At 37.0% G+C, this 13136-nt stretch overlaps 1 protein-coding gene across 2 annotated transcripts in view; it reads left to right on the top strand.

Annotated features, from left to right (window-relative positions):
- Nucleotides 1–13136, top strand: part of Su(dx) (WW domain containing E3 ubiquitin protein ligase suppressor of deltex) — a 91680-nt gene that overhangs the window by 53933 nt on the left and 24611 nt on the right. For both annotated transcript variants that reach the window (XM_081740893.1, XM_081740889.1), the window contains exons 7-10: nt 310–574; nt 3140–3288; nt 6661–6810; nt 10179–10421. In XM_081740893.1, coding sequence (XP_081597019.1) covers nt 310–574; nt 3140–3288; nt 6661–6810; nt 10179–10421 — 807 coding nt within the window. The remainder of the gene's footprint in view (nt 1–309; nt 575–3139; nt 3289–6660; nt 6811–10178; nt 10422–13136) is intronic.

Genomic DNA, 13136 nt, shown 5'->3' with positions numbered 1-13136 from the left:
TTAAGGGACTTCGAAAAATTCAGGCACGCAATTATATTGTGGGGAAGTGTACATGCTGTGGATGGAGAAAGGAAGTTTGAAGTTAAGTTAACCAGAATTAATTGATTTTAAACAGTGGCTATTTGTAATTTTTGTTAAATGTTTTTAACATGATCAGAAACTTCTACTAATTCAGGGCTTATCATTTCATGTACCTAGGTAGAATTCCATCTAGTTTCCCACAGTGTACATGGCTGTGGTATAGTGATGATAGTATATAAGTAGTAAAATAATGTTCTGATGGTTGATAAGGCACATTATTGTTTTCAGGTGGGAAATGCGTTATGATGTATACGGCCGAAGATATTACGTAGACCACAATACACGTAGCACGTCGTGGGAGCGACCTCAACCCCTCCCAGCAGGCTGGGAAATCCGTCGTGATCCTCGAGGACGTATCTATTATGTGGATCACAATACTAGAACAACAACGTGGCAAAGGCCAAATAGTGAACGCCTGCAACATTATCAACAATGGCAGGGTGAAAGAGCTCATGTGGTCCAGCAAGGGAATCAACGATTTCTGTATCCCCAGGTATTGTAAATTTTTCAGTTGAAACCGCTATAAATATTTTCTTTTTGCAGTAAGCTAAGGAAAAAGTGTGGTGGTTTCGCCTTCCTAGTATCCCATCGTTAAAGGCATTCTGACCAGGGCCGCCCACAGGGGAGATGTATGGCGCAAGCTGCGCCATTGAGAAAAATTTTGGGGGGGATTTTACTCTACTTTCGAACTAGCAATTTTACTGTCGGAATAGCATTAAAACACGATTTTGAGAAGCTAATTTTCAAAAAAATTCCGGGGTGAACCCCCGTACCTCCTGCTTCGATACAAGATGAATGAAGTACCGCGCAAGTAGCGCGCAAGTAGATTTCAGTTCTTTTTAAGGCCACTCGTACTTGGCATTTTCTTTTGGTATCAAACATTTTCTTTTGGTATCAAACTCAATAACTTGTAACTTGCGTCTTACTTTTCATGTATAAGGGAATTATATCAATATTTTGTAAAGAAAAAATAATACTACTAATTGTAAAAAAAAGAATACCTGTGCCATACATAGTGTGTAGAAGTTTTTATACCCTTCAATATCCATATAGAACATATTTAGTATTTTACACTACCAAGACTACTAATAAAAGTAATGCCATTTTTATAATTACTACTGCCCCTACTACTACTACAAGCATTCTATAATACTACTACAGGAAATAAAAACAACAACAAAAATAACAATTACTAGTACTATAAAAACTACTGCTTCACTGGGCAATTGTTTTTAGAGGACTTAAGTTTTGGGGACGGAAGAGATTATTAGTTTTGGGGGGGAGTGCGCCATCAGCTTTGGGGGGGATGGGCACCCCTGATTCTGACCATATGCCCACTTACGATTTCATTTGTTATCCATATAGTGTTTGAACATACTGTAAATAATCAGAAGTTATTAGTTATTTTTCCACGTTCACTTATTGTGCTGTGTTTAAATATTTAAGTATTAGAATTACTTTTTAAGCGTATCGAACACAAGCACCACTAGTCATAGTTTTTAAGATTGACTAAGCAGTGATAATTAGATACGTACGAGGGGCTGCTAAAATGTTTATAGCCCTATCCAGAAGGACTGCAAGTAGAATGATGAAATTATACAGTTTTAAAGACCTTAAGTTCTCGGCAAAATGGGTTACCAAAAGTCTGTCAGCAGATCAAAAGCATGAAAGAATGAGGGCATAAGGTAAGTAGTCTCCTATTTTAACCACAATGCCGACTAATTTCCGTTACGAATAGTAACAATGGAAGAAACATGGTTGTACCACTAAGATCCTGAAACAAAACAACAGTCAGTGGAGTCGCGGCACTCAGGTTTCCCTCACCCCAAGAAGTTCAAGAGACAGAAGTCGAAAGTAAAGTGTTGCAACATTTTTCAGAGGTCATGAAGGAGTCACACTCAAACTACCTGCCGAAGGATCAGACATTTAATGCAGAATATTACACTCCATTACCCACAAAAGTGAAAGACAAATTGAAAGTGCAACGTCGCGGAAAATTGAAAACAGGATTCTGTTCCGTCAGGACAAAACCTTTGTCTATCGAACGCTGCAAACTAACTGGAATTGTATGATCTAGAGTTTCAGTATCTAGATCATCCTTATTCCCCAGACCTAGCTCAGTCACACTAGCCTTTTTTTTTCAAACACAAACAGTACTTGAATGGACGCCATTTTGGATCTGGTAAGATAATGATTAGTGCTACGGAACAGTTTTGCGAGAAAGTTTTCAATAAATAAATAAATAAATAAATAATAATAAATTTATTATTATTATTATTATTATTATTATTATTATTATTATTATTATTATTATCTTCAAAAATTGGAGCAATGTGCAAGGAAGTGTATTAAACTTCGGGGGAAGTATGTAGAATAACTAAAATTTCATCATTCCACGTGCATTCCTTCTGGGTTGGACTACGAACTTTTGAGCAGCCTCTCTTAACATTTAAACGAGAAATGGCGATTGCATTTCTAGAAATATATTTTCTCCTTTTGAGAGTGTGTTTTCATGGTGACAGGAAATCTACCTGGTATTTCATGTTAACCAATTCCTGGCATTCGGCCCTCTGTACAGTACAGGTTAAAACCAGGCTAAATTAAGACCTCTGTCCTAGAAATAAACTGCAAAGCATGTTCACGTTTCATTATCAATTTTCAAATAACTAAATTGAAGCAATACAGCTCAAATTGCAAAATAAATCATCATAATATATTACTATAGAAATATACAAATATTAATTCTCAAATTTAAATACGTTTACGGCCCTAGCCCTAGTTTAAAATAATACAGTTTTTAAGTTGCAATTAAATCATCAATGTAGTGTTAAATCTGCAGATTCACGGTAGCTACACCTATTGGCATCAGGCAGGCATGTAGTAACACCTATTAGCTTGTGTCTGTGTGCTATTAGGAGTTAGCGTTACATAAAGATTAGCTTTTTTTTTTTTTTTTTTTTTGTATTATAAATAGGATAAGTTTTAATGTTTGTGCAGCTTGGTGGTTCCAGAAAGTCTGCTTTGTATTTTATATTAATAAATTTTAATGTCTGTATAGCACACAGGAAGTAGTCCAGCTCCAGAAGACGATGATGCTCTAGGTCCTTTGCCTGCTGGTTGGGAGAAGAGAGTGCAACCTGATGGCCGTGTTTATTTTGTAAATCACAAAAATAGAACAACACAGTGGGAAGATCCTCGAACACAAGGGTGAGTTTAAAATAAAAGTATTGTTCTAACAATAGGAAGTTGTAACTGTGGATGTAGAGGTCGAAGTACACTAGGTGACGGACAGTAGTAAAGCAGTGGGTGTTTTTTTTTGTCCGCAACACTTCATTAAGTTTGACAGTTTAATATAAAATGATCGCTTCTAGTCACAGGTACTTCGACCTTAGTCTATAAATAGATAGAAGTACATATCGTGAAATGACAAATTTTGCCAATATTATACATTCCAAAACTGAAAAAACATATGTTAATTATCCTTGAGGATAACATTCCTATTGTGGAGAGACATTGCGGTTGAAAGAAGAAAGTAAGAAACCAGTTTTATATAGGCCTGTGTGTAATAGGGTGGATAGTCAAAAACGACATTTTGAATTTGAAATCTATCCTATGTAGGAAAGTTGCCTTTTGGTCTCAAATTAAAAATCCCAAAATATTTATTTTTTCTTTCAGTATTTAGAGGTGCCCCGAGGCGAATGAATTTTGCCAAAAACGCTGAAATTTTGCTTATATATAATAATTGGATCGTCAAAAACGAAAATTTGAATTTAAAATCTACTCTTTCTGGAAAAGTTACCTTTTGGTCTCAAATAAAAAAGCCCAATATATTTCTTTTCTCTTCCAATATTTAGAGGTGCCCCAAGGTGGATGAATTTTGCCAAAAATGATGAAATTTGTCATATTTTTCAGTTTTATCATATTTTTTTTCAATTCTGTGTAGAATATTATTAATCGCTTGTTGTCTGAAGGTAGCTAAATATTATGCCCTGATGACATAAAAAAAAGTAACCAGTGTCATTTCTTCAGGTCCCAGCCAAATTTGAAATGAAAATACTGAGAAAAAAAAAAAGAAAGAAAGAAGTGAGGAAAATGGCAAAATTGGTAGGAAATTAATTGTTTACTAAAGCACTTGTAATTTACAAAACTGAAACGTGAAGATTACCCCTTTTACAATTTTGGTAACTTTTGTTACCATGGCGTAGTATCGTCTTTGACCGAATATTTAGGTTCTATAACAGGTATTTAAGCCGGGTTTTTATTGATCAAGTCAAGAATGGACCAAAGAACATCCCAGATACGTTTTGGAACCGGATGATCCAGCGCCAAGTGGGAGCGGAGGGGCGTGACTTTTATAATTTTTTTTCTTTAGGCAAATTTCCAAAATTTTCCACGCCTTAGTTTTCAAGATACCAGATTGAAACTTTGGACACAGATTGTTTTTATCTTTTTTGAGATCCCTACGTGAAACTGGGGCTCGGCCCAAGAGGGTGATTTTTTCAGGAAACTTTCCGGCTTTTCCCAATTTTTTCGGTTCAGGTGTATGATACGGACATGTGAGTGGTACCATTGGAAAGAGCTCGTTATACTTAAGAAAATGACGTTTGAACCATGACTCAAGGCCAAATAGTAATGACGCAGATTTTTTTGAGATCCCTACGTGAAACCGGGGCTCGGCCCAAGAGGGTGATTTTTTTAGAAAAATTTCCCGATTTTTCTGGTTCAGGTGTATGATACGGACATGTGAATGGTACCGTTGGAAAGGGTTCGTTATACCAAAGAAAATGATGTTTGAATCATGACTCAAGGCCAAATAGTAATTACGCAGTAAATACACACACACACATATATATATAATATAAAATATGAAAAAATGGGTCACCTTCAGACTTTCAAAAATTTCTCACGACCTCAGTTTTCAAGGTACAAGATTGCAATATTGGACACGTATTATGTACAAACAACGCTTTTTTTTTTTTTTTTTAATTCAGATCCCTACGTAAACTCAGGTCCAGGCCAAAGGGGCACAAAAATTCGATTTTTTTTTTTCGAAAAATCTCCTGGTTTTCTCCGATTTTCCTGTTTCTGGTGTATAATACGGACAAGCGAGTAAGTACCCTTGAAAAGTATGCTCTATCCTGCTGAAAAAAAGAGGTATGAGCCATGATCCTTTGATAAATAGTAAGGAAGCAGTAGCTGTTCGAATGAAAGTCTAAAATTTACCTCCAAAAGCGGAAATCCTAAAAGGGTTACATTCAAATTGTAAATTATGGCCATTCCGTTACATGATTTTAAAGGAGCAGCTCGAATTGATTTTTCGTTTCAAAAGTTTTCATTTCTTGCGCGAAGCAGTTCCAGATAATATGTAGCCATCCCTCAACTCTTGTGTAATAACTGTCTGAGATGCCTCTGTAACTAACTTTACGCAACGTTCTGTTCCTTGGGTGTGACACGAAGGACGTAGGAATTCGCAGAAGTGTTGCGAAAGTTTTTGAAATCATTCGCTGACATCTTACACGTTAGTGGTGGTTCTGTTCTTGGTTCTTCTTGCCAGTTCATCAACTCCGTGTATTCAGATACTGTGAAGTTGATTGTGGGCACTCGAAACTGTCGAACTGCATTGCTGTCGGGCAACTACAATTCTTCTGCTGCAGCTGTGTGAAAGCTCAGCTGACGCATGGATCTAAATAACCGAGAGCGATCACCAGTGTCTGGCCGTTTTGAGCTCTGGCAATGGAACAACTTCAAATGGGACATCGGGGTTTACATATTCGAAAACTAGCGTGTCCGCACTTCTCTCCATACCCACAATGCTCGAGGGCCCCTTCGGTCACCGTAGATACGCACCCCGCACAGGTAAACAATCCGTGCTTCTGAGCCGGTTCTCGTCACTTCTTGTGAGGATTCTACTGGATAATGGGGCTGGTTTCATCAATAATATGTGGCATAGTATTACGCAGCAGAGTCAGGAGATTAGGACAGACCCAAAGATTTCCACAGGAATTCTCTCCAGTGGCGAACAGTGATCCGAGAAGTGACTACACTGTCGGGACCGCCGATCGGTTTTTCGACTCCTTTTCGAACACACCTCTCTTTGTGACATCGACACCAACGTATTCGTGATCTACGGAGCCTACCGGTTCCCTACATACCCATATCGACCCTGGTACTCACCGGTCAAGAATGTAATGAGTCACTGGAGATGTCCTTTTCTGTAATACTTTTTTGTTTCCAAAACTGCTTACAATTTGGTCAACGAAAACACTTGGGGGTGAGTGACTTTATGCTTTTTCAATGTTAATAAGAGTAGCATTTAAGATATTATTTCTTGTCATTATTGACTAATTCACGACGTCAACATACAATAAAGGTAAAGCAAGCAGAAATAAATTGAGTAGAGTTGCTATGAGGAGATAACCATGAAGATTTTCATGTAAACGGTTAAAAGAGGATTACATTGTTAATGCATTGAAACAGAGTTAAAATTCAGGAATAATTGGAAGTATGGATATCAATATTATTGAAAATAAAAAATGTGCAGCTTTATTTTGGTGAGTAAATTTCGTTTATATTTTTCAGCCAAGAACAACCTGTTGCGTTAGGTGCTGATGAACCACCTCTTCCGCCTGGTTGGGAGATCAGGTTGACTGAGGATGGCGTTCGGTACTTTGTAGACCATAATACACGAACCACAACTTTCCAGGATCCTCGGCCGGGTGCTCCTAAGGGGTAAGTGAAATCCACAGTTGATGATCATGTGATTTAAGAATACAGTATCAGTATCAATAGGAGGTTTTTCTGAGGAAACAAAATTAATACTGATCCTTCGTACATTATTTTTCCTCTTTTTAAAAAATCTCTTTGCAACAAACTGTCGTGACTAAAACTGCAAATCAAGAGGAGGTTTTCCTATTTCGTGCATTGGCATTGTACTGTAGGCCCTATATTCGTTGGTAGCAATATTGCTGTCTTGTCCAGCATCTTAATAAAGAATGTGTGTGTGTAGGTTGTGTTGCTTAATTGGGGAACAAGATACGGATAGCAATAAAATATCCAAGCATTGCCCTCAGTTCGTATGGTAGAAATGGAATGATCTGTTAAAAGCTGCTATACACCTCCATGCAAGAAAATATAATACTTATTTCTTGTGGATTGCGTAAGAAAATTATTTGAAATAAATGCACATTAAAGTAAGTAGTAACAAATTTCAAGAATTTGAATGATAGTTGATATTGTGAAACTGCGGAAGTTACGTAATATTTACTGAGTGCTAATTAACCTTGTTGAAATTGGCTATTTAAATGTAAATATGTAGTAACAAGAAGCTACATTTATCGAATTAAATTTCATAAAGATTCTAAGATTGAAATACCTTTCATACTGAGTCAAAATTGCTGTACAACACAGGCCAAAGTGGCACAATGCATGTTACAGTAAGTTAAATCCTGTGTTACATCTGAACTAATTAACCAAACTTAACAAAAATAAAAGGACTTAAACAAGTACTAATAATTGTGGTGCTTCAAATAGAACAATAACTTGGCTTCCAAGTAATATTAATACCAATAATGCAAATTTTAATTGCATATCCAATGAGAAGCAACTAACAAGTGTACTTACATATATACGGCTGCAGTACTTCAATAATGTTCAATATTAATCATGTTTTAATTTTAAATACACTCCAAGTGTAATAGATACAATTCCATACTAACACATTATTCAGTTACCAAAGTACAATATTACCGTATATTTCTCCCGTATATTTTTAGGTTCGATATCCAGTAGTACAGTGCAGTGTTATTCAGTAATTTCCTTGCAGAAATTCGACTACCTTTGCTAAGATTTAGAGCTTTCATTTACAGATGTATGGTGGGAAATAATTCCAGTTATCGGCTCGCCAGATGACTAGAAGGATGTTGTAATTTACATCAGCAGTATCTCTGCTATTAGTCGTTATATTTTACTTGTGGTGTGTATTAATCATGTAAGATATTTTGGAGTGGCAATAGATAACACCCATACTAATATATTTCCTGAATTTGAGGTAGTTTCTTTCGTGTTTTTTGGTGTGAAGCTAAAAACTTTCCCTGCAGAAGTATACAGTTGTTTACACTTTCATAAACCAGTGAAGCTGTAGTTTTTAGTATAAACTATATTTGATCCAAGCCTAGGCCTGTTGCATGGCGTGTTAGAGACGAGATGGTATAGTAGGGAAGGTCCTATTTTGTGTAAGTTGATCTTGCTTGGTAATCTGTATATCGCCAGTTGCACTAGATTCAAATCACATCATGATTCAGAGCCCACATAAACAGTAGCTTGTGTCCTTTGGTGTGAGTAAAGAAGTAAAACAAAATGGAACCTACTTGATCAGTTTTAACATATCGAATAAAACAAGCAGTTGTACCACTTTACTTGTGTGCGGAACTTGGCTGTGTTAAACGTATAGACCACACTCGTGTATGTTATTTTATAACTGGCACTAAGGAAAGATACCAAGTGCGCCTGCATATTTATATTTTTTGAACAGGGAGTATTAAGTATTTTTTTTCTCTCTCAGATAAATTTTGTAATGCAATACTAATAGCCAATTAAACTGTGAAAACGTGTATTTTATCTGTGCCAGATAATGTATATAGTAATGAGTGTGCAGATTCAAAAATGTTCTCGAGATACCTTCTATGATTCTGATCGTGTACTTACTCTTAATAAAAACTGCATTACAAATTAACAATGGTGCGTTAGTTTGATGAAACTATTCTGTAAAATGTTTGCTGCGGTTTGGGTACAAAACCTTGCGGCCGAAACCTCGCAGACTACAATCTTATCTGGCCAGAAATTCGCGGAACGAAATTTCGGTTAGAACAAAACTTCACTTTCCAAAATCTCGCTATAGCAATTGCTTCAGTTTAGAATGTGTAATATTGCTGTCTATACGTAGATTTCTAAAATAACACATTGACTAAAACCTCCCTTAACAAACATCTCTCAATAACTGATTCATCCACAATACAAATTATCTTTTCGGTATATATATATATATATATATATATATATATATATATATATATATATATATATATATATAAACGTATTATTACGGGACAGAACCCTTTATTGTACGGACACTCTTAGGTTTACAGACATTCTTCTTTTCCTACAAATATTTAGTATCCTTTTCATAACGGTCAGCAACTATTCTCAATTCAAACGTATTTAGTGCAGAAAACGCATTTCGAAGATAAATTCAAAATAAATTTGAGTACAGTTCAATAGACAGAAAACTCTTCCCAACAAAATGTCTTTGTCATAAGTCAATAAATTTTGAGTATTAATAATGCTTATTATTATTGGGTTAACCTTAGTGCAGTCAGTATTTAAATTAAGTAATTTTTACAGGAGATAACATGAACTTGAGAGCAAATTTTCTTCCGGAAGAGTTGGTCCGAGAAGTAAATCATATTGTAAGAGGCTGCATTGGGCCATTATTTTGATATATACTAGAATACCTTGGATACAATGAGGATTTTCACTAACACGGTTCCATTTTTTATTTTTAATTTACGAATTGACAACAGGTTTGCCAATTCAGTTTTTAAATTTTTGTGATGAATAAACTCAATTTAAACCCATCGTAAATAGAGGGTCGAACAACGCGATCTTGCATAGCACGGAACCAGTCAACTGCGTTATGCAAAGTATTCGTGACTATCCTTTTTTGCCATCGTATTTCCTAGGATTTGATGTACACGGGCTACTTCTACGTGTGTCACTCTGTGCTTCTTGTGTATACTGCATGCAGTTACCGCGTGAGTTGTAAGTAATCTAAATTGTGTAACGTCTCTGTAACGGACACCACTTATTTATGGACATACTATCATGTCTTATTGGTGTCCGTTATTTATAAGTATGTTGCACAGGGCCTAAAAGAATGTTTAGCAAATCATTCAGTCGATTTCGTACTTTTTTAATGTATTTTCTCAGCGTACTGAAATAGTTCTATGAATGTGAGTTGTTCTTTTGTGAACAACATTTAGATGTTTAATGTGTTTAATAAAATGATACATAATTGTTACATGCCTTTTTTTCTTTTTTAGGCCAAAGGGAGTATATGGTGTTCCTCGTGCATACGAACGGTCTTTCCGGTGGAAGCTTAGTCAGTTTAGGTATTTGTGTCAGAGCAATGCATTGCCAAGTCACATAAAAATAACAGTTTCCAGACAAACGTTATTCGAAGATTCGTATCACCAAATAATGCGACTTCCAGCCTACGAACTAAGAAGACGGTTGTACATAATATTTCGTGGTGAAGAAGGTCTAGACTATGGAGGTGTGTCAAGGTAAGATAATGTTTTATTTAACATTGAAGTTTCAAATATTACAGAAATAATTCGAAAATAGAGCGAGAGAGAGAGAGAGAGAGAGAAAACACCTGCATTTGATTACGCATTATTCGATAATTATGCTATGTACAATTATATTAAAAAAATAAATACAAAAAAGACAATCCTGAACAATCTGAAGAGCTTTCAACCCTCATTTGGAAACTGAGTAGAACGTAAAGGTTTTTATCGTTTGTAACTTACATTAAAAGTCAGAACATTAAGAAATGTGTAATTGAAGCTCTGTATAACTCGATGAATCATTCCTAATGGTATGGCTATGGTTCTTTTAGACGAACTTTTCATGGATCTGAATGTACGAGCGACGTTCCGAAAGTAAATTTCGTCAACTTTTTTCACACAGAAGCTTTATTGCCAAACACGAATACACTATGGCATCATAAACTATACTTCTTGCACTATATTTGACATAGTCGCCACCGACATTGAGACATTTGTCAAAGCGTGCAATCAGTTTGAAGAAATTACTGTGGTAAAACTCAGTGCCCTGCGATGCAAGGAATTGTCACACAGCCTGCTTCACCTCAGCATTTTGGAAGTGACGTACCCGAGAGTGCGGCTTTCAATGCAGGGAACAGACGAAAATCCGATGGAGCAAGATCAGAGCTGTAGGCAGGGTGATGCAATATCTCCCATCCGAAGCGACGAATTTGAACTTGTGTGAGCCTTGCTGTGTGTGGTTTTGCGTTGTCGTCTTAGAACACAACATCTTCACTCAAGTCCGTCTCTTTCGTCGAATGGCGGACTTGAATTTGATGAGGGTGTCGCAGTAGCGTTCTGCATTGATGATCCCTTCATGGGGGAAATCAAGGAAATCACACCTTTCGCGTCCCGAAACACTGGCCATAATTTTTCTTGCGAATGGTGACACTTCAAATTTTTCCTCACTGGTGAACTGCGATGCTTCCACGTCATTGTGGCGGCCATGGTTTCTGGAGTAAAGTGGTACACCGATGTCTCATCGCCTGTGATAATTCTGAACAGGAACTCATTTCCCTCTCGCTCGTGCCGCAGCAAATGATCGAGCTTGATTTCCATTTTTGCACTCTTGTGATCCGGGGTCTCATTTCTCGGCACCCATTTTGCAGACACTTTCAGGTAAATCGAACACATCATGAAACACGACCGATACTCGGTGTGGACGCCACGTCTGATCCTTTATGGGGGCCTTCCTTTACTGAGCATGCAACACCACTGACTAACCATTTGAAGAGACATGACCTCATCACCATACACGATCTGTAGGCGTTCATGGATGACGGACACACTAGTCCCACGTGCCCATTCATACCGGATAACAGCACGCACTACCATTGGCGACCACGTTGTGAACACACGTCCATCTGCGGTCGTGATTTGTACTCGAATAACCTCGGGCACACCGGTCTGCTGCTACTCTCTCTTTTTCAGCACTCTGCGCAAGCATCATTCCACCTCAACTGACGCTCCTTCCGTCGTTGAACCAGCAAGGTTGTGGTTTCTTATGGTGATTGTTTCACCTGGTTTACCATCTTATCGTTCAAAACAAATGGCGAAACTTACTTTCGGAACGTCCCTTGTAAATATTCACATTTGAGATACCCCCAAGGGAAAAGTCACGAACGGATATCCCCGCTATATGTGATGGTGCCCCGTCTTATTGGAATCACTTTACAACGTTACTGATTTCGAGTGACAGGAAGTTGCGTGATATCGGAACAGCGATCTGGATTCACTGTTATAAAGACGTATTTCTTAAAATTGAATCCGAATTCACACTCAACGTACTCCGATATTCATAGTAATGAAGTTGTCCACTAACTGTCATGGATTAATTGCAGACGGATAAAGTAAACTTGTTCACACAACCAGATGGATGGATAGTGGAACCAATTTCAATAAAAATTCATGTCATGTTCGTCATTATACATCAACTAATGTTCAGTCATTATCTTGTTCGGGTGAAGGTGCACCTTAGCGATCGATCAGGAAAACTGACAGAAGGTGCATTGACCGTCCGCTGACCGATTAGGGCTTTGCTCAAAAGCAGGCTTCATAACTTTCAGTATTCTCTGGTGATAGAGCGCTTCTTGGTCTTCCTATCGATTTCCGTTTTAGTAATCATGAAAATCGGAAGATTTTTACACACTACAGTATTATCTTAGCTGCGATAAATACCAATATTGTAATTTTCCGTACTTCATGATGAAAATTGGGGGAAGGGGGGGGGGACATAATGATGATTCTCACGATCCAGTTGAGGGTATAACTATTGCTGAAGGATGTCCAAATATGCAATATCAGAGATAGTGTAAAATACCCATACATGTTCTTGTTTGTTCTTTGGATATTGCACAAAAGACATTCACTTTTGGCTAATCCTTCATGAGCTGCACTGTTTTGTGTGAATTTTCAGAACCTGAAATACGTACACATATGTCCAAAATTATTGTCGCATGTCTATAAATATGTTGTTGTAGGAATATAATTTGATAACGAATTCGTTCTGTATTTCTTATAATGTTAGTATGTGTATAATCGGCAAAGGCATGTATGTGGCAAATTTCATGTCAAAAGAGCAGTAAATAAGAACAATAAAACGAAAATAAAACTTTCGTGTCCATTCAGCAACATTTTGTTTTACTCGTCCTAATTTTCGTATTTATAATTCTT

The sequence above is a fragment of the Thermobia domestica genome, chromosome 2 (genome assembly GCF_964235325.1).
Source record: "Thermobia domestica chromosome 2, izTheDome1.hap1.1, whole genome shotgun sequence".
NCBI lineage: Eukaryota > Metazoa > Arthropoda > Insecta > Zygentoma > Lepismatidae > Thermobia > Thermobia domestica.
The sequence above is the reverse complement of the archived record's forward strand: the minus strand, read 5'-3'. Positions and strand labels throughout refer to the sequence as shown.